Source organism: Vipera berus (assembly GCF_964194415.1).
Source record: "Vipera berus genome assembly, chromosome: 4".
NCBI classification, from domain to species: domain Eukaryota; kingdom Metazoa; phylum Chordata; class Lepidosauria; order Squamata; family Viperidae; genus Vipera; species Vipera berus.
In genome coordinates this window covers 36,470,804-36,493,981 of record NC_138206.1, presented here as the reverse complement: position 1 = coordinate 36,493,981, position 23,178 = coordinate 36,470,804, and the positions used below count along the sequence as shown (strand labels likewise).

The following is a 23,178-nucleotide window of genomic DNA, read 5'->3' as shown; positions in this document are numbered from 1 at the left end:
GGAGGATTATGCAGCTGGCTGTTATGGTATAGGCCAGGGTCTCCTGCTTGAGCGAGGGGTTGGACTAGATGACCTACACAATAATCTCATTATTTCTAATACCTCTCATATAATACACGCGCACCTAAGAAAATCACAGCCCACTTCCGGCAAAGATATATGCAGTTTTTCGGCGTCACTAGTTTAGAGTGATCAAAACGCAACTGCCTTAGAGAACTCTTGCCTAACAAATACAGAACGATTTCAAACGTTCTCTTTTCACTCCCGTCTCCGCCCGCGAGAGAAGATCGGAAGGCAGAAAATGGGCGCTCGAACGTTTAAATAGAAAGATTGTAATCAGAACGACTTTCTAATCCTCCTGATTGGGCCGGCTTGCGGAAAGCGACGTGAGAAACCGCCTATCGGAGTAAAGAATCGGAAAAGTCTTTGCGGGGATTGGAATGGCTCTATAATTTGAATTGGGAGTGGGCGGGTTTTTTTCCTTTTTCTGTTTCAAGTTCCAGCCTTGGCGTATCGGGAACAACCAAGGGTGGTGGAGGGTGGCTCTTGTAAATTAGGGGCAATTGACCTGGATAGAGTGAGGAAGTGAGGGGAGGGGAGGGGAGTAGCTTTATCATTTTCTTCAGAAGTAGAAGAAGCAGCAACAGCACTATGGATAGGCGTTTGCGGCTGAGCCGCTACCGCTTCGCCTCTTCCATGAGCTGCATTCTGAACAAGGTAAGCACGATGAGGATTCGGCGTGGTTGAAACGGCTTTAATTTAGAGCAGGGGTCTTCAGACTTGGCCCTTTTATGACTTGTGGACTTCAACTCCCAGAATTCCTCAGCCAGCGTACGCTGGCTGAGGAATTCTGGGAGTTGAAGTCCACAAGTCATAAAAGGGCCAAGTTTGAAGACCCCTGATTTAGAGGATCGGAACTGCGTGGGAAAAGTTAGAGGTGTGCTGTCAGGGTCCAAGGCCTTGGCGGTGGCTACGACGTTGGTCCCTTTTCCAAACCGATTTCATGATTGACAAGTAACACTGCTGTCCCCCCCTCCTTCCTCTCTCGAATTAAGTAGTAGTAATGGTTTACCATTATTCTATCGTTCTTCCTGCATGAGAATGGGGGAATGGAGAGCATTCCGGTTTAGAAGTCTGTTTAGGTATTTTTAGCCAATGGGCCAAAACTGAGCAGAAGTAGACACGCTTTTAACTGGGCTTTGTTGAAAATGCAGCCATGCGCAGTTAGTTCCGTGGTATAATTGCTTCATCAAATTCAGGAATATAGATTGGTGTTTAGCCGCAAAATATAACGTTGGGATTTCTATAGTTAGACTGCACATAATCCAGATTAAGGCGACTGTTTTTGGAATACAGAAAAAGGTGTGTGTGTGTGTGGGGGGGTGATTCCTAGATGGTGACAGAAACGGCTGTCATCCCAAGTTTGAAAGTCTTCACGTGATCCACATCACCTGAATATAAGTAACAGGGTTTTCAAATCGGGTATAGATTTTCTTTGGTAAAATCCATTTTCAATAGAAATTCTAATCCCCTTGGGCTACACGTGTTTTGAAAAATTTCTTTAATCTATAAAGAAATTTAGATTCTGGACTGAGGGGTTTTAATTTTTAAACTTTTAAATTTTTAAACTTTGGGCTACTAATTGTTATTTAATCTTATTTTAATTCTATTTTAACTCTTATTTTGTCTTTTAACTTTGCCCTGTAAACCGCCCTGAGTCCTTCGGGCATAGGGCGGTATATAAAACTAATTAAATAAATAAATAAACTAATTAAATAAAAGATCTACTTAGTAGTTAGAAAACATGCAAAACTGATGTCATATGTTCTTAATTTAGTACAACTTTGCCTTTGAAGATGATATAGTTGTCTCTATCAAATCATTGACTTATCAGACAGAAGATGGTAAGATTATTTTTACCGTATTTTATTACTATATATTTTATCTTAAAATACAAATAGAGAAATGTTGAATCTTATTTAAGAATAAAATGAAAAATTAGCAAAATTTATTGCATATGTCTGTCTTTCTCTCTACATGTGAGTATGTATGTGAACACATATTCATATCTTGAAATTACTTAGAGCTGCTTGTACTATATAAAAATATTTAGGTAAGAAATTGTCCTCCTGTACAATTTGAAACAAGATAGTAAGGAAATCAAATACATTAATATGAATAGAAAATCAAAATATAATCCTACATTATGAAGCTTATATTGCAGAATCTACGCAAGCATACAATAGTTTGCTATACTAAGGCAAAGGTGGTGCAATTATCCTAGATATTTTAGTGGCATTAAATACTGTCAACCAGAGTGCAAACATTGGGAGATAGAGGCACAATGGTAGATTGTTCTAATGCTTCCTCACTGAGCATATACAGAAGGTGTTCAGGAAATAGGTTAGATCCCTGGGCACTGTTGTTTAATTTTTTGCCTATTCTGTTCCAAGACATACCTGAAGGCACTGGGAGAGGTCACCTTGGCTGAAGTATAAGTATGCGGATGATACTCAGGTATACATTTCCATCCCAGGCCCATTGGGAAATATGGATGTCTGGACAGTATCAATATCTGGAGAATATCAGAATTTTGGGGAAAAGAGTCATACGTAACCCAAACATGAGAAAATTGGCGGTTGATTACCATATTTAGTTCTCGAAGGGGTTGTGCTTCCTGGAACGCATAGATTCACATCTGAGAGTCTTCCTGGTCTTGGGATTCTTGCTTGAAGAGCAAGTGAATACTGTACCCTGGAGGACTTTGCATAGCTCTGACTGATATGCCAGTTATGGCTTTCCCTAGGAAAGGATGTACTGAACACATATATATGTGCACTTAACATTATAGAACATGATTGAAATCTGGTCCAAAATCCAGCTCAGGCAATCAAGCTAAATTTCATAAATAATTTTTATGGATTTGGATGGGGTTTTTTTGTTTGAAATACTTAAATGACAGCTAGAGTTAAAGATGCATGGAGAAGTAATTTAGAGTAATGTAGGATCAAATCAGATGGTAATAGAAAATGTTCATAACTTTACTACTTTAAATCTGAACATAACACAGGAACTTGGGATCCAGTTTCATACTTCTTGATGACATAAAGTTTATCTGCAAGGAGTCTAAATTTTAGTTGATAAATCGAAGTCATTCTTATCCTATCTTGGTCTCAGTGCCATTGCCAATTTACAGCAGATAGGATAGGATAGAATACAGAAAAGAGCAACAAAGATGATTAGAGAGCTGGAAGCTAAAACATGAAGAACAGTTGCAGGAATTGGGTATGTTTAGTAAAAAAAAAGGACTAGGGAAGATATAACAGCAGTTTCCCAGTGTTTGAGGGGCTGTGACAAAGATGACGGGCAAAATATTTTCCAAAGCATCAGAAGGCAAGACAAGAACCAATGGATGGAAACTAATCAAGGAGAGAAGCAACCTAGAACTAAGATTTCCATTATTTTCCGGCGTATAAGACGACTGGGCGTATAAGACGACCCCCTACATTTCCTGTTAAATTATAGGGCTTGGGCTATACTTGCCGTATAAGACTACCCCTCTTCCAACGCACACCAAATAAAAATTAAAAAACATCAGATTTGATTTTAATATGGTAATTTTAATTCAAATGCTTATGACATGCAGGTGCTTAGTAGGAAAACTCACTTATAAACATAAGGCTGTTTGTCATCAAACGTAAACATAAAAATGCAAGTGGATTAAACTATAATAATATAATAATAAGAATAAGAAGAAGAAGAAGAAGTTGGAGGGGACCTTGGAGGTCATCTAGTCCAACCCCCTGCTAAGGCAGGAAACCCTATACCATTTCAGACAAATGGCTGTCCAGTCTCTTAAAAACTTCCAGTGTTGGAGCATTCACCACTTCTGGAGGCAGGTTGTTCCACTGGTTAATTGTTCTGTCAGGAAGTTTCTCCTTAGTTCTAGGTTGCTTCTCTCCTTGACTAGTTTCCATCCCTTGCTTCTTGTCCTGCTTTCAGGTGCTTTGGAGAATAGCTTGGCTCCCTCTGCTTTGTGGCAGCCCCTGAGATATTGGAACACTGCTATCATGTCACCCCTCACCCTTCTCTTCGTTAAGCTACACATACCCAATTCCAGCAACTGTTCCCTATTTTCCTAATTCACTTTTTCACTTTTCCTAATTCACTCTAAAGCTTTCCCTGCGCAGAGCCTTAAATAACACCAGCTGCCTGCAATTAGTGCAGGTTCGCATCCCACCAGGCTCAAGGTTGACTCAGCTTTCCATCCTTCCAAGGTAGGTAAAATGAGGACCCAGATTGTTGGGGGCAATAAGCTGACTTTGTAATAATGCTGCTTGAGGGGGGGGGGTGAAAGCCCTAATAAACAGGCATATACACAGAATGAAGGCTATTGCTAAGCACATTGATTTGTGCTTTAAATTGTAAGCCCTGAGTCTTCGAAGAAGGGCAGGATATAAATGGGATTTTTTTTTTAAAAAAAAAGACCAAATGGGAGATCCGCTCCAGGTTTTCCAGACAGCCCGCCCAGTTCCTGAGTCAAATGTGTCCTTAGAGCTAAGCCGCTGCTCTGGCTGCTGCCTTCCCCACCTGCCTTTCAAGTTGGGATATACTACAGCTGCTCTTCAACTTTAGAAGGAAAGACGCCCAGACTCCAGCCTGTAAAAAATCACAGACTGCAGCTTCTTCTCCAATTGGTCCCGCTTTCCCTGCGCAGACTAAATAGGAGATCCGCTCCAGGTTTTCCAGCCAGCCCTGTCCCTAAATTTTCAGCACCCGGACCCCTGACTTTTGAGAAGATTTTCATGGGTTAAAAAGTAGTCTTATACGCCAGAAACTACGGTATACATAACATACAAAAGTGAATAGAGATGGAAAATATGTTCTGCTCATTGATTATTATACAGCGCTTTCTCCTTGCCTACTGTAATAAAAACTAATTTCCAATTTTCTGTCATAGTCTGGAGTGGTCATTCATTATTGGGAGGAAGTCTAGCCCCTACCCCAGATGAGATCTAATTTATGACTTTGCCCTAACCAGTGCTTTTTTTGTAAAAGAAAAAGGTGCCGGAACTCACACATGCCTTGCCTACCCTACAAGGTTTATTTCTTTATTTTTATTTTTATTTCTTTAGATTTATATACCGCCCTTTCCCGAAGGACTCAGGGCGGTTTACAGGATATTTAAAAGAAAATCAATACAAAAGCTAAAAACAATTTAAAAAGATTACATCATTCCCTGAGAAAAAATAAAAACCCCAGTTAAAGTTAAAAAATTCTCAGCCTGGGCCAGAGAGCTCGAAGGTTCCATCCAAAAAAGGTGCCGGAACTCCGTTCTGAGCGTTCTATGAGAAAAATAGTCCTGGCCCTAACTGAATCTTATATAAGATTACAATCTTAATCAGAAATATGTATTCTAACTAATGCATCTATTCTGTCGCAATTTATAGGACCAAGAATTTGGGGAGAAGAGTCAGATGATGAAATTTTAGATGTGTCTTATAAGGTATTAACATGTATGCCTTTCATTCTTAACTTTGTTATTGCTAATATGAAATTTATTTCTAAGTTGTTGGGAACATGTTTAAAAATCTAAACATTTGTGTTGGATGTGGAGGTACCTGCTGGTATTCAGAAGTTAGTCAAGAGGGAGCTAATTTGTAGGGCTTTTAATCTATACTAATGCTTCCTTAAAGTTCAGAGGCCAAAGTGAGTTCATAGTTATGCATCAGTTTTAGGCATTTGTCTATTATTATATTCTGAAGTTATAAAGTGTCAGCAGGGTTTTTTTTAAGTGTACAGAAAATAAATGTATTTTGTTTGATGGTTACAAATAATAAAATAATCCAATTTAAATTATTGTAATTCAACCTTTGTTAAATAGGCATTGCATAGATCATTAGAGGTAGCAATAATAGTTGGAAGGGACCTTGGAGGTATTATAGTCCAACCCCTGCTCAGGCAGGAAACCCTATACCGTTTCAGACAAATGGTTGTCCAATCTCTTCTTAAAAACCTCCAGTGTGGGAGTACCTACAACTTCTGGAGGTAAGTCGTATTTATTTGATAGCGTTTTTGTTTTTGTAATGATTAATGGTGAAATTCAAACATAGTTATAATACCTGACATTCTTTAATCAATTTACTATAAGAATAAATATTTTTAAAACTTGTTATTTATCTTTCCAAGTAAGAAAGGCAGATAGTCTTGTTACTTTCTAAATATTGTTCTGAATACAATTCATCTCCTAATAGTTTTCCTATGTGTTTGAGCATTAGTTGATGAACAAGACTAATATAGATTAATTAAGGTCTGTTTATATCAGTGGAGAGGGACGCAGTGGCTCAGTGGGTTAGGACACTGAGCTTGTCGATCAGAAGGTCGGCAGTTTGGCGGGTCAAATCCCGAGTGCCGCTTAACAGAGTGAGTGCCTGTTACTTGTCCCAGCTTCTGCCAACCTAGCAGTTCGAAAGCATGTAAAAATGCAAATAGAAAAATAGGGACCACTACGGTGGGAAGGTAACAGCGTTCCGTGAGCCTTTGGCGTCTAGTCATGCTGGCCACATGACCACGGAGACGTCCTCGGACAAGTGCTGGCTCTTTGGCTTTGAAACGGAGATGAGCACCGGCCCCTAGAGTTGAAAACGACTAGCACACATGTGCGGGAGAACCTTTACCTTTATGTCAGTGGAATTATACTGATAGATAATTTTGCAAACATATAGTCTTAATACTATAAGCTGCAATCAAGACTAAATATTCATCAAAAGACAGAGCACTAAATTCCTTCTAAATGTGTGAGCCTCTTATTGATTGGCTATTGCTCCTATGTTCTTATTAGTATAGTTTCCTAGTTTAGAGAGATGTTTAGCTTCTACAAGGTGTCCAAAACCAGCAGATAGAACGATTTGTAAAATTTCAGGGAATCAGGTCTCCTTGTTATTTATATAATAGAATCCTAAAACTTTTTTTGAACTTTAATTGACAGAGGAGGAAAGAAAAAATTACTACAAATAACAGTTTGCTGTCAAAGCCAAATTGGAATTTATAGTTTAAACAGATTTTCCAATTTTCTTTCGGACATAAACTGGCTTATGCTAGTTGTAATATTCCCAGTTTAAATATGTAATTCCACCAAATTGATGCATGAAAGTAGTGGGTTCAAGACTGTAGATAAACATTTGTCTAGATTCTCTCCCTTTTGTCTCTGGACCCATGGATGCTGGTAATGTAAGGAAAGGAATACAGTATCTTGAACAAGGTATATAGGAGAAGATCAGTCTCAAGCGAAAAGTAAAACTCAGCAACATTGACAGCTTATGTAAGGTTAGCTGGTTTAAAACTTGTTAACCCCCATAGGAATATACAACTTGTTATTGAACAACAACGTTTTCAAGCAAAGAATTGTCCTTTTATTACTGTTATAGAGGAATTTATTAACTGAAGTCTTTGTTTAAAACCACAGAACAATATACAATGCCAGGAACACATAGGTAAGAAAAGGTTTTTGACATTTCATAATATCTCTGTCTTACATTGTGAAAGAATTTGACTTTTAATTGTAATACATAAAAGAAAAATTCAAGGTTTGGATAATTGGTTAGCAAATGCAGACAAAAGTTGTGATGACAAGAGAGAAAACAAAGAAATAGACCAATAAATTTGTTTCAACTATGCAGAAATTAATTCTTTTTATGCTTACGATACTTATGCTTGATAGGTGTAAATTAGGAATAGTTATGTGTAGATTTCTCAGTAGTTACTTTGAAAGTTAACTGCAAATTCAAGATATTGGTATTTGCTTTTAATAGTCTTGAGAATTCTTAAGAGTTGTTTAATGACAGAAAATGATAAATTGCATGAGAGCTTGAGACTACTATTAAAAAATATACTTCATTGCCATGTGATCCTCTGCTGCTCTGAATCAAGATTCCTGGTTTATTTAATTGACCCTAAGAATTTACAGAACCATTCAAACTCTGAGGTAATCGGGAATTCCTTATCCAAAGATAAAGTATCAGTAAATTAAGTGCTGTAATAAAATATAGACAATTCTATATATATATAGCAAAACTGAACTCCTTGTTGACAATTCTAGGATTTCATTCTATCACAAAGATAAGAAGATATATCAAAATATTGGTAGATTTTGGTTATATTGGAAAATAAAGGTCAAATTATTTTTGAATTGAGCTCAACTGCTAAATCAGGTTAATGGAAAGTTTATTTATTTAGTCTTTAAAAAAAATAGATGTATATGCTGTCCAGTGTCTAATACGTGACTCTTTGCCCAGGTGTAACAACATAATGTGATAATATCATCCAGTCATACCATTATATAAAATGTAAGATGCTTAAGTGAACTGAGTATTTTGAACTTGATTTTAAATGTAAGAAAGATGTTCGTCAATAAAATAAGTGTCTGGTTTGTATGCATGAACTGACTTTAAATGCCATTGAAGATGAAATTTTATTTTCAGATGCGCATATCTAATTAAAATTTGTCTTTTTAATTAAGTGCAAAAGCAGAATTCTGATTTTGAAGAAGACTCTACAGATGATCAGGTATGATCTGCAAGTAGCTTGGGAACAGTAATATTAAACACTTTTCTTCAGTTGCAAGTATATGCATCTTTTCATTCTCCAGTTTTGCTGCCATGCACCATATTTTTTTTAAAAAAATTAAACTTATTTGTTGATTCCCCCTCCCTTTTCTTCACACTGATAATTTAATTTTTATTGTGATTTTAATAGTCAAAATGTTACATTAGGTTACAGAATGATCTTATATTTTTAACTGTACCAATTATTAGACAAACCTATTTCTTTTTAATTGTGAATAAAGAATAATATATAAAATATATAGATGAGTAATGGTTATCACTGTTTTATTGAAATATTACAACAGAGCTTATATGAGAAGCCACTTAGAAAAGTGGTGATCTCGTTATGGATTTCATAGCTTTAATTCTACTATTCTACTATTACCACATTGTTTCTTATTCCCAAGTAGCCTTTGAAAAATTGTAAAATAAAATAGCCCGATAGGCAAAAAAAACACAACAAAACTATGAGGAATCTTCAGAATCCTCTTGAATAAATCATAGCGGCATTTTATTTATAACTTATTGTTGAAGCATCTTTCCAAGGCTATTTATGTAAACGTCAGTATATTTATATTTAAGGCCTGAAAAACTAGATCATTTTGTCTCTGTTTCTCCTTGTGGCATTGTCCTATATAAAAAATGGAAATTAAAGCACTATAATATTAGCCAATTAGAGTTGACTGAACCATACCATGGGTGGCAAATAAATTTGATAAATTTTAAGTCAGCAAAGTATAGTTTTGTTTGATTCCTCCTCTCCCTCATCTCATCATATAATTAGCAACAACATTACAAATACATAAGTGATTGATGCAGCTGATAATTCTTCTATATATTTGGAAAACATGAAAAGAAATTGGTATAAAAGCATTTTGGAGCAAAAAATCTATATTTGTGAGGTAGTACATAATTGATTTCAGAATATCATTGTACATATGTGCATTTGTATGTATGCACACATTCTAAGAAACCATTTTTTGTAATTAGTCTGTACTAACTTCTTTGTCACTCGGTAGTAAAACTGATTTTGTATACTAATTGAAATTAATGCAATGTTTGTAATTTTCGGTTGTTAAAGACATTTGAGGAAGGCCAGTTCATCAACTTAAATGAAGAGAGTCAACTCAGTCCAGGTAAGCACAAAACATGTAACCCTGAAAATGACTTTTAGCTTATCTACACGTGCTTTACTATGGATCAAACTTATTTTAAAATGCATTTAACTGATACTTGGTATGCAAAGACAATACCTATATGTCATGCTGTGTTTATATTTAACAATACCAGTGCATCATAAACCTCATCCTGTGAATTAATGAATCACAGAATTTTAGCCAAAAATGTATTTTTTATTTTTGTTTTAAGCAACATTTTTGGTATCTTTTTGTACAAATGAAATACTCAGGTTGTAGCATTTGAATTGAAGTGTATTTAAGTCTGTAATTAAGAATCGTACGACACATATGAAATTAGAGCTCCTTTTACCCTTTTAAACATTAACGTGTTGCTAATTCATTATCCATTCTTCAAATAACTCAGATTACTGTATTTGTGTCATTATTTTTTTAAACCTTGATTTGAAAGCTTTCTGTAAGACATTCACTCATGGCCTCCCACGTACATTTCTCAAAAAATGACAGTACAACCAGGCCATTTAAGTTAAAACTGTCTTTATTCTAGTTGTACAATTACTTGTCAATGAAAGGCTTTTAAAGACCATGGTAATCACAATGTTTGATGTACATTTTTTACATTGGCAGAAATAGAATGTTTGTTTTTTGATAGCTACCAAAAAACAAAAAAGTGAACAAATCTTGTATGAAAAATTAAAACCTTGGTATTACTTATGCTGACTAAAATATAAGTTTTATTTAATTTTGAATTGCAGATAGCAAAGGGAAGGCTGAGTTGGCGTCTGTTAAATGTCAGTTGGCCAATATACATATCCAGGTAATAGTATAAATAAAAATAAAATTTTGCTCACAATATTAGGATATTCATTTTAGGTGTCTTAATACATGGACATATAGGTAGTCCTCATTTAGAAATCACAATTGGGAGTTGCACCTTGGTCATTTAGTGTAACAATTGCTAAATGAAACGAACTACAATCCTACTTCATTTTTTCTTTGCTGTACAAACCTTCAGAGGTCATAAATGAAAAAAATTGGTTGTAAATTACTTTTTATTCCATCATAACTGAACGGTCACTAAACAAGGTGTTTGCTAAAAAAGTATCAGCTGTATGATGAAGGATATGATATTATCTGAACTACATACTTTCCTAACTTGCAAAAAAAAACCCTCTGTCAAAATCTTTTCATATAGTCAGCAAATATTTGTGGCATTTTATCTACACAGACAATTGTACATTCTATTTTAACTGGTGTGCACATTTGGAATTGTGACATTTTATCATGGAAGCTACTTCAAAATCACCATGGAAGAGTTGGGGAGAGCCTTCCATTAACAAAATTATTATTATTAAAAATGTAATCACAAATCAATGATACTCTAGAACACGGGTGTCAAACTCGCGACGTCACTTGATGTGTCACGACGTATTGTGACTTTTTTCCCATTGCCGGCAATGGGGTGGGCACAGTTTTGGCTTGACGCAATCTACACAATCATTTCTATCAGATATGTAGTTTAGGACTTTTGAAATTAATTATAAAGGGTTCAAAGATAGCACTCATATTCCTGTTTCCATAAGAAATTAAATCAACTGTAATACTGAAAGCAACACAAAAATATTCCTCCTTAATCCAATCCACCATAGTGGAAAACCACATGCACATTCACAAAAAGGACATAGGTATAATAGCATCTTCTCATTGCCTCTGCTCTGAGGGAATAAGTTTGTTACTCTTTTCTGGTTCATTTATTTTACATTTCCATATTTATCTTTTTAAAATTGAAATGAAATCTGTATATAATATTTCATGTGTTATTACACTAAACAATGTTTACCTAATGATTTTCAGTCACTTCATATGATTTTTGTACTGCAACAACAGTAATAAACATGTGTATCCCAAAGTTTGGTTTAATGTTTTTACTAACTATATTCTTTGTGTATCTTGTTTTAGGCTACAAAACCAAGAAGTATTTTTACGTTGTCTCCTTTGCAGGAAAGAAATAAATTGGAAAATAAACCCTTAATCGGTGAGCTTTGTAACAGCTTCAAGATGCTTTACAGTACTGAAAATAAGAAAATTTCTCTTTTTTCCTTTTTAAATTTTTTAGGAAATTGTCCTTTTAGGATTTTTTTCTTTCTTTTTTTACAATTAAAGGACAGTATGAGATGTCATAAAAGATTTTCAGGTTCTTTGTGTACAGAGCTCATGCTTTCTAATTGACTAGCCAAGAACTTTATTAATTTGGCTCATAAAATAATCCTTGGAGTGATACTTGTTAGATACGCTACCTTGGTAAGAATATTTTTAAAGCACTGACTGATCTCATGTTATATGACAATTCTAGGACATTTATTTAGAAAAGGAAACTCAAATGCAATTGCTTGATCTGGATCCTATAAGGAATGCAGGAGTTTATATCTTTGTAAATACAAAATCCTGGTACAGAAACTGCCACACAATTTATTTCCCCCTCTCCTGTTTCAGTTTTCTTCAACTCATCTGTCTATACCAGAGGTCCCCAACCTTTTGGGCACCAGGGACCGGTTCCATGGAGAAAGGTTTTTCCATGAACCGGAGAGTGTGTGCTTTTGTGTGCTGCCTGCATCCCACGGATGGGGCTTTGCTTGTTTGTGCGGACCGGTTGCTGGCATGTTGTCGTCCGGTACCAGTCCACGGACTGGAGGTTGGGGACCCCTGGTCTATACCTTCTGAATAGAAGGAAATGAACAGTCAGGCAAGAGCTGAAATAAAGTTGTACTAGCTGCCTTGCATTAAGAATGCTTTATAATTATTCTTCCTTTAATGTTTTGGTCCATCTAGTTTAATTTTTCTTTACTGAAAGTAATGAAAACATTCATGATCTCAACTAATAATCATTCCTTAGAATTCTTATAATGGGAGTGCCATGAATCTTCTGCATATTTTGTATTTATCAGTGCGACCTACATGCATTAATTTAGTACTACCAGAGAGAACAGTGCTTAAGTACAGTAGATTATATAACTGGATCAGAATGTCTGTGTGTGAGCACACATGCTCATGCATACATTTAATCAGTATCCACATTCTGCCTTTTTACATATATTCTGGAGACTAGCTGGTCGCAGTTCCACAAATACTTTATTCTGTATTAGTGTTTGAATAACTGGCCTTTAGAATTTACTTTAAAAAAATAATATTGTTAGCTGCAGACAATTGTTATAGTGATAGGACTCAGAATAATTTAAAATGATTCTGCTTAGAGCTACGTATTAATACATCTGTACATAACAACACACATGAAAATTTATGTGTACAGATTAATAGGGTTAAATGTTTTCAAACAATTAACTACTACTTTATCTCACAGGAATGTTTTCTAGTCCTGTATCATAAAGTTATTTGTTCTACTCTCCTTGTAGAATGATATGATTATATTTCACATAGTTTGACATACTGAGCCATATTTGACCTAAGTTTAGATCTAAAAATCTACATTTTCATATCCTCTTTTGACACTGCAATTTATAAAATAGCTTTGGAGAAGTCAAAGTTTAACTGAATTTATTTCTGAGATTAAGAATCATTTTTAAATACGGTATCTTTGTGTTCTGTGTATCATTAGATAGTTACACAATTAACTCGATCTAACTGGATGATGAGCCTTGGCATAAGTAACTTGTGGCTTCATCACCTTTAGAGTAGAGTGCTATGATATGCATTTTTTTGATGAAACTTTTTGAAAACTACATGGAAACTGCTATGGTTGTAAAGTGCATCATCTTGCATACTGGAGAGTAAAAGCCTGTACAACACATATATAATATCTGTACGGTATTATGGATGCTATATTGGCTGCTGATAGGTTCCTGGGTATAATTCAAATCACTACTTTGGAAGAGTTTTACTGTTGTGTTTTATAATTGTATTACAATGTTATTTTATATTTTGTAGTTTTATCTATTATAAAGTAAAACAGGACCATACTTGATTACCATAGCATACAAGTATAGTAAATAACCAGCACTGCAGTGAATTAAGAAATAGGGTATACCATAAATTATTTCAATGAATCAAGCTATAGAGTGACATTGTAACAGATCATAGACGTTTTAGAAAATGTTAAGTATCTTCATTAAGTAATGTAAACAATTCAATATTAAGTCCTACTTTTTTGTACCTTCATTTTGTTGGATCTAACAGGGTACGATACAATCCAGATGAAGCAGTTGTCACCTTTATCCCTGAGATCTCCAGAACTGTCCATTTCTGCTGCTTCACATTCAGTGCATGGGACAATTGTGCCTAAAAACCAATCATTTCTTAATAATGAAACTGGCCAAAGTAGCTTTTTAGAGATGTATGAATCTGCAGATGAAAACTGTTCATGGAATAATGTGACAATAGCAGACTTGTATCCAGGAATGGTAAAAACTCTTAGCAGACTGCTTGATAAAGTATCCCAAAAATCTGTTTCCAATTCATTAACCAAGCGATACAAATACGGATATTGTCATTCTAAAAAAACAACATGTAATACCAACACAGAGAAAACAAGAAAGTCCAGAATACTAAATCTGACACCTGGCTTCATTACTGAAAAAGATGAAAACAAGAAATTGTCTATAGGAAGTAATGGCGATAGAAGTCCTTTTTACAATTCAAAGCGTCAGATACAATGCTCAGGAAAAAGTATTTACAGAATAGAATCCTCTGTATCTCAAAACTCAGATAGAATGATAATAGACTGTTCTGGTATTGCAGAAGATTATTCATACAATGAAAGAACTGGAGAAAGTGTTACAGAGAAAACTTTTTTCCCTAGTACTCTTTGTGCAGATAAAACATTTTTGGTCGATAATACAACTTGTTTCCCTTTACCTTCAAACAATGTAAAAAAGAATCAAAGTTTTGAAGACTTTTCCCAAATATTTTGCACTGTAGATTTAGACACAACATTTAATCCAAAAGCAGAAAGAGAAAATGGTGAACTGAGTACTATGGCATTCAAAACTACCTCAAGTTTACGTTTGTCCTTGAACGGCAAAGCAAACTCCATTTTACAAGGAAGCAAGTCTCCAGTGAAAACCAGTAATGGACTAAAAAGTCATGAAATTAAAACTTTCACTGCCACTGTTTCACTACCACGAAGTCATTCTTTTTCATCATTTCATGTTAACCGAAGTCCCATTCCTTATAAACAGAAATATGAAGATGCATTTGAAAAATTATATAAGAAATTGTGTTCTCCAAAGCCACAGAAACCATTTAAGTTTTCAAATATATCTGTGAGCCCTAGAAACTCTCTAGATGTACACTTTTCGGGTTTAGATAAATTGTCCTCAAATTTCCCTAAAAAAGCAAACAATACGACTGAAGATCTGTACCACAAATTATGTTCCGAAGGTTTTCCCAAATTTCCAACATTTCTAAGAGCAGCAAATTTAAAAAAATACGAAGGAGTGCAGATATCTGAAACTGTAAATGCCCTTGTTAATTCTCCAATAAGAACTCTGCCTGCTGTTGCCAGAATTAAAAGAGCGGCACATTTTTCTAATGAAGATTCTCAGTATTCACCTTTAAAAAGGTTAAAAAATAAATGTAATTCTTACAAAATATATCAGAAATTTCCTTGCTGGAAAAACATTAGAAATGACACAACTTTCACATTGCATTCACCTGTTAAAAACAGTGTAGCATCAAATACGGTAAGTGAAATATAATATTCTATAATGCCTTCAAACCTAAAAATTGTTTTAAAGTACCAAACCCTTTAAAAGTGTTTTATTTATAGTTAACATTTCTAAAATACATGAACTTACAGGGCAAAGTCCTATATGTACCTAATTGAATTTAGCACAACTATTTTTAACTAATCTCTTGAAACGAGTCTTACTGGATATTATGGCACTATGTAGTTCTCCCTATCTGTTCTTTTCTAATGTGTGAATTAGATTATGGAAGAATATTAATATTTGGATGCTAGTATTTTCTTTCTTTTAAACCTTTGTATCCAAGCAACAGATTTAACATGTAGGGCAGATGAAGGGTAATGTTTGATCTAAATCATCTGCAAAAAAATAGCTTGATACTTCAAAACTATAAAGTAATGCAGAATGGAAAAAATGTGGTAGAAGCTTATTACTAAATTCCCTTTTATTCTGGGACATCAGCAATCTTAAACTTTTTAATTTTCAGAATTATGGAGGTTCTGTTTCTTCAGGCCATGGCTTTTTGGCCACTTCAGTTGCTGATATGGAAGGTTGGTTTAAAAGATTTAAGTGAAAACTATATAGCGGTGTATTGTTCTTTGGTCAAGTTAGGCCAGGGATGTCAAACTGCCAGCTTGCGGGCCAGTTTCATCATACCAAAGCCACGCCCACCCCATTGCCAGCAATGCAAAAAGAGTTGTGATACGTTGCAACATGTCATGTGATGTGGTGAGTTAGGCAATTAATTATTTATTCCAAGAAACATTCAAATGTCAATATTAGATTAACCTATAGATTTTTAATTCTTTATGGTCTATAAAAAACAGTATAGGCAACAAACAATAAATAGGGTCAGCAGATGCTGTCAGAATAGCACAAATTCATAATTTTGGGTTTTTTTTAACAACATCTCAACATTTCTTGTTCTGTCTGAACTTATTCCCTAATATTCCTAATTCTTAATATACCTAATTGGGGATATTTTTTCATAATATTAGATCATTGGGTTGAAGTTTCTGAGTCTATTTTTAAACTTCCTTGTGTGTCCACTGATTGACAAATCCATCTGCATTTGCTTTTGTTTTTCCTATTTTCAGTGATACAAATATTAATGTATGAAATTTTTGAGTTTTGAATTATAGTTAGAGAAGGGTATCAGAAGGTAAATGCAACAGTATGTGTATTACATTCTGAATTTGGATGATTTGTTTAAAATATGAATGGAACTATTTTTTTACTATTTTTCCTATTTCTGAACTGCACATCTCAGCACATTTGAAGTTAGTTTAACTTGGTTTATAAGAAATTTACAGTAAGATTAATCATTATTCAACCTGCTAAGACAGTATTTATACTTTCATATCTTTGTCTTTGCTTTTTTTCTTTTTGAAATAATTTGCAACCAAAATATTTAAACAGACACTTTTTAATCCATATCTAATTTATTCAAAGAGTCTGGGATTTCAGATATGAATGAAAATATTCCCAGGTGTTTGCAGACTCATGAGTTTTCAAGAAAGTCACAGAATTTTATACCAAGGTAAGCAATATTTGAATTTCTTTTCAGTATTCCATTTATTTATCTATCAGATATATATATTGCTGTCCATCCCACCTAAAGTGATAGCAATTCCTTTCTTATATTTCTTTGTGAATGGATAAAAAGGAGGAGTCAAAATGTTCAGGTATCCCTATTAGCTACAATGAAGGCAAGATCAATAACCTTTCTATTGCCATGAATCATATCTAAAAAAATTGTTCTGTGGAATCAGAGGCCCTCGTGAGCAGGAGAGATGTCCATATAAAATTGGTAGATCAGAGTGTATTCCTTGTTTTTAAACTATGAAGAGTTTACTGTACAGTTGCATTATAGTTTTGTATCTACCTCACAACACTGGAAAAGTGGAGTGGTTATAAGGGGCCCCAAAACTCCCAAAGGAGTTGCATGTGGCTTTGATGGTAAAATTTGCTTATGGGTAATCTTAAGGCATGTTTTGCAGGATTATAAAGCAGTTTCTTGCATTAAGACATACGATATAACACAGAAGATCATTGGTGTCTTCTTTTACAGTACATTCCTTCCTACATAATACTCTGATGGCAGTTAGTTCAGGGAAGGGGAGAATTACCATGAATGATCATAGATAAATAAAAATAAGGTCCAGTCAAAGCAACATTATTTATCCCTGTGTGTTCCTCTATGTCACTGAATTTATTTATTCACTGCACTGAGGTGATTAATTATTCCTTTATCAATATGCTGAGATGATTAGTATTGCTATATTGCTTGTGGGAAAACGATAAATTATGGGTATACCATAGTGAGAAGAGAAACAGGCATTAATAGCCAGAGATTATCCACTATAGAGTTGGACATTAATTTCTTTTAGAATTCAAAAATAAAGGAAAGTGAATAGATGAAAGAGACTATATTTAAGCTTACTGTGAAACAGTCATTTCTTGTGTAAAATAATAGAAATTATCTGAAACAATTTGTTTTCCCAAATGGTCAATCCATTTTCACAGTTATAGTTTTCATCCCAATTGATATTCATTCAGAAGAGGTTAGGCAAGAGTTTTTCCTGTTTATACAAGATGGAATCTTCTGCAGGTAACGCATATGCCAGTGATGGCAAATCTTTTAGAGACCAAGTGCCCAAAACCCGCTCCCGCCCACAGAACCCCCCACTGCCTCCATTGCCCACCACAGATTGCCCAGCAGTGCCATGGCAGCCACGCCCTCTGCCCGTGCCCCGCAGCATCATCTGCGCACAACGCGGCGCGAGTGCAGTGTCTTGTCCCCGCTGCCTGGGACAAAGGAAAGAAAACAATGTTATGTTGTCTTGGATAACAACAGGTGGACTTGTCTAAATATAAAGGTAAAGGTAAAGGTTCCCCCGCACATGCGTGCTAGTCGTTTCCGACTCTAGGGGCCGGTGCTCATCTCCGTTTCAAAGCCGAAGAGCCAGCGCTTGTCCGAGGACATGTCCGTGGTCATGTGGCCGGCATGACTAGACGCCAAAGGCGCACGGAACGCTGTTACCTTCCCACCGTAGTGGTCCCTATTTTTCTACTTGCATTTTTACGTGCTTTCGAACTGCTAGGTTGGCAGAAGCTGGGACGAGTAACAGGCGCTCACTCTGTTACGCGGCACTCGGGATTCGACCCGCCAAACTGCCGACCTTCCGATCGACAAGCTCAGCGTCCTAACCCACTGAGCCACCGCGTCCCCTGTCTAAATATAATCAACATCAATTATATTAAGTTAATGTTCTGTTCAGTCATGTCCAGGGTTGGTATTATTATTATTATTATTATTATTATTATTATTATTATTATTATTATTATTATTATTATTATTATTATTATTATTATTATTATTATTTTAAAAAGATACCCTGCATATGTTATACAAAACTTTTCCTAACATATTTTTTTTTAATATTCACAGTAGTGTAAACACTTTCATATGAAAATTTTTAACTAAGAGTGATGGATACTAGCAGATATCATCCGTTCTGCTGTTAGTGTTAAGGTAGAGCTTGTATTGGTTGATCACTACATTTCACTAACAGAAATCAGTGAGGAGTTTCTTGTATATCATACATTGTTGATATTACAAGTGACCAGTTGCTAAAAACAAAGATTATTTTGCTATGTTGTATGCTAAGTTATACATTCTGGAGTTAAAATTATTATCTTCTGAAATGCAGCATCAAGATCAGTGGGATAATATTATGCTTTGATGGGCTTTATGATACTTATTATGTGAATGTCAATGTATGAATTTCTTAGAAATGCATCAGAGAATCATTAGTTTATTGTTTATGTATGGACGTACGGAAGTGGGGGATTTTCAGTTAAAAAAGATATGGTCAATATAACTGTGCTAAGGGCGCTTTTGCTGCTTTTTTCCTGGTATTTGTATTAGTTTGATCAAGTTTTGTTTCTTTGCTAGAGTTTCCAGAAAGCTAAGCTATAATGATGGGACAATCAGAAGCAGAGAATTCATTACAGAAGGATTATGAGGAAACATTTCTGGAAGGATCTGAAGAGGAAAATGATATTTTTTAACAAAATATATTTCGATCCCAGTAATTTCTAAACAGAACACAGATTAAGTGGAATATTCCTGAATTAAAGTAGTAAAATATTTTTACCAGTTCTTTAACTCTTTAGCTCATCAGCTTTAGCACAGGGCAGTAGACCTAAAAGACTGCAGTGAAAATGGAGAAATAACAAACTACTAATATAGTTCAGCATCCATCTCCATGCAATTATTCTCTGTCATTTGAAAGTTATGGAGATAATGGAAACTGTTTCTAAAATTCAACAGTTCAGTTAATTGGTTTTTTTTCCTTCTTGGTAATTTGTTCAGCTTAAGTGTCTATAAGAAACATCTTTTGTGGTACTTAATTTGTTTAATCTGCACCTCTAGAAAAAGGTTATTGGGAGTTAGGGGATAATCAAGATTTAAATGTGTTTTTATATAATGCCTTTAACTTACTATTCAATAAGCTCATGCTTTAGGAAAAATCTTTATTTCATTGACAAAGAGTAGATATGAAAATATCCATTTTTTGTATTTTTATTTTATTTTAAATGTACCTACTATTTGATATATATCTTTGTCTAATAAACATTTAAATACATTTGTATTTTGACTGAGTTTGTTATAAGTTTGCTTCTGGAATGTGTAAGGGTGTTAATTTCACCTAGGATAAATCTTTCCTTATTTTTATTTGCTTATCAGTTTTCTAGGCTACCCAAAACTAAGCATGGAAGGCTTGATTTATAGAAAAAACTATAAATTAAAAATAAAATACAATAGATACTGTTATTTGGGGGTAACAGCAACTAAACTGTTTCCCACTGTTAGGTGTTCTCAGTCAGCAGAGATGGGCCAACAACAAAGGCTCAATTGTATAAGGCTATCTTGTGAAGGAAAGTCATTTCAGTCTTTTTTTTTTTTTTTTGCTTTTTGAGAAAAAGAGGGGGAGGAAAAGAAGGAACCTGTGCTGGAGAGGGGACTAGTACCACACAGTTATAAAGCACTTGGTTCTTAACTAGTCAAAGAGCATACTTTCAATTCGTGTTCACCATTCCTTCAGGATTCTTTCTGTCACCTCTAGTACTCGCTGTGAGAGTGAAGTTTCGTTCTCCACGCTTGTAGATTGGTTTCTGAACACTTGTTACCAGGCTAAGTAACATCTTCAGCGGAATTTAGGGAATGTCAGTGTTGGTGTTGTGTTACTGTAATACTACTGTAATATAATTTTCCTGTTGGTTCTATATTCAGCAATCAAAAAATGGTAGTTAAGCTTACTGAACTATATAACTATGAAAGTTAACTGAAGTAACTTTCTAGTCATAAGAAATTGCCTTATTGTTCCATCCTATTTAGGACCAGAAGAGGATTAAGAGGGAAATCCAGGAGTCCATGGGTTAAAAAATGTTACTTTGCTAAATTATATTACTTGTTTATTTATGTATTATGTACTATATGAATAAATAACTTGATTCCTGTTCAAAATGAATTTATTTATTGGCTTCTTAGACCACCTAACTCCGAAAAGACTGAACAATTTACATAATTTTAAATAATACATAATTTAAAAGGGAGCAAGGTCACCAGAGCAATACCACATAAATAACACCCAAAATCAACAATGTTTGCCAGGGCCTCCAAACACATCTCAATCCCAGTATTAAGAGATTTCTGTAGCATTTAAAGGATGGGAAGCATGCATCTTGAGGAAATTGCTTTTCTAAAGTACAGAGACCATGCATCCTCAATCATGCAAATTATAACATTTAATGAAAGATCCTTGGACCATACCAACTGCCCAATCATACCACATAGGGAGAAATAGTTGAAGAATTCAGAATGAAACTGGCTCACAATTTTATGACATAATCAAGCTCAGGTTATTCTCAACTTCTTAGATAAACATGGTTGGCAGCATATATTTTTCTAGATGATCTTGCATATGCACATTAGCATTTGTAATTCTAAGAATTAGGCATAAGTTAAAATATATGAAATAATTATTAGAGGAAGCATTATAATACATATTTTGGAACTAATTGTTTACTTTTATGTCAAATTAGATGAAATGTCATATTTAAATATTTACTTCCTGGAACTATACCAACTATATCAATTTTCTCTTGAATCTGTTCACTAGGAACAAAACTACCGTTACTTAGTAATCAAAAGTATAAGACAGATTTTAAAATCACCAACCGATTTCAAGAAAATAAAATGTGCTTAATTCAAACTTCATTGCTATATTATGAGATTTCCAATGCATTCAGGTAGACTGAATTGAACAGGTATATCTGGGGAGTAATTAGGAGTATCACTTCTTATAGAATACACTATAAAACTGGTGTAAAAGTCAATAACAATTACTTAAATACAATGAAAAATGTCAAATTCTTCCTTGGAGATTTATTTTTATACCTCATTTACTACTTTCTTTACAGACCATTTAATTCAGATGCTCAAGACATTACATTCTCATTGGGTAATTGGGATTGACTCTAGCAGTTCTTAACTAGCAGGAAACTAAATACATGCCGACATTACATTTGCTAGCTGTATAACTGTTAATTAGATGAATCAAAGCTGATACATTATTCCCTAATTAACCTTAAATATGTCCTGATGTTATTACATGTGCAGTATGGCAAGTTATAATTATACTGAGCAGAGCTGAATGAATACGTTTTTCTCAGGAAGTTAGCAAAATTTTTGTTAGTGGTTCTAATCTAATGGAATATAACTGCTTTATAGCAAAGACTAATTTGTCTCCTCATATATGAACCAGGTGGAGGGTATAACCAGTTCCACACTGACATGCTAAAGGACCAAGCAAGTATCTCCACTGTTCAGACAACTTCTTCCATGATCCAGACTACTCTAAGTACCATGTCAAATTGTGGGCAAAATTTAATTAAAAGTCTCAGAAAGTTATATAAATTGTTCCTCTACAGAACTCAATGGCACAAATTATTTTGTTCAAACAATCACTTATCTAACTTGGCAATTGACTGTCTCAGTGAATGTATACATTGAGAAAATTATTTGATTACTAAAACATGACATCCTTTGCATTGTGTTTTAAACCAAACTCTCTGACCGAATCAACGTGAGAAGTGTTTTCAGTCAACTTATTTTCAGCACTGAGTTGTTCACTGTTGAGATAAATGCAAGACAGCGTGGTGTTGTTTCTGGTAAGTTGATTTTCACCCATTTCTAATGTAGGATATTTCTTTTTGGGCTGAATTTTGTGCTTTCTTCTTACACTATGATCAAGGGAAGCATAGCACATTTGGCGTTCAGCTATCTGCTACAAAAAAGCAATTCATATTGATCATGTTATTTCGTTTACTATTATGGCAAACAGCTAACAGTAAAAGTAACAAGTCAATTGTATGATACATCTAAATGAAATGATACAAATTTGCAATTATGTGTTTGGTAAATGCTTGGAAGCAGGACTTTTTCCTTAGCTGGTTTCCTACTTTGTCATCAATTCATCATTTTTACCCTGGAATATTGCCTTCTCTGCCTCCATTGGATCCATTCCTGAATCCATTGGAATAGGATCATAAAATGTAAGGTAATAATTGGTTTCTCTTTCTCAATTTGAATTGCTTATCTAAATACTTCTTGCTGATACCATTTTTAATTGCAATCTTTGGAATTTTAGTGAATTTCATCAAACCTGATAT

At 34.6% G+C, this 23,178-nt stretch overlaps 2 protein-coding genes across 2 annotated transcripts in view; one reads left to right on the top strand and one right to left on the bottom strand.

The window, feature by feature from the left end:
* Positions 1–504: 504 nt before the first annotated feature.
* On the top strand, positions 505–16,012 carry HJURP (Holliday junction recognition protein; the record flags this gene model as incomplete). The annotated part of the gene is made up of 10 exons (XM_081326344.1): positions 505–717; positions 1,838–1,904; positions 5,451–5,506; positions 7,466–7,493; positions 8,519–8,565; positions 9,685–9,739; positions 10,495–10,556; positions 11,699–11,774; positions 13,931–15,435; positions 15,926–16,012. Exons 1-10 carry the CDS (start codon positions 652–654, stop codon positions 16,010–16,012), a joined length of 2,049 nt encoding a protein of 682 aa, XP_081182470.1. The 5' UTR covers positions 505–651.
* A 6,509-nt stretch (positions 16,013–22,521) lies between these two features.
* Positions 22,522–23,178, bottom strand: part of TRAT1 (T cell receptor associated transmembrane adaptor 1) — a gene marked incomplete at its 5' end in the record, with an annotated part of 43,248 nt that continues 42,591 nt past the window's right edge. Inside the window, one exon of the mRNA XM_081326343.1 lies at positions 22,522–22,793. Coding sequence (XP_081182469.1) covers positions 22,536–22,793 — 258 coding nt within the window. The 3' untranslated portion in view covers positions 22,522–22,535. The remainder of the gene's footprint in view (positions 22,794–23,178) is intronic.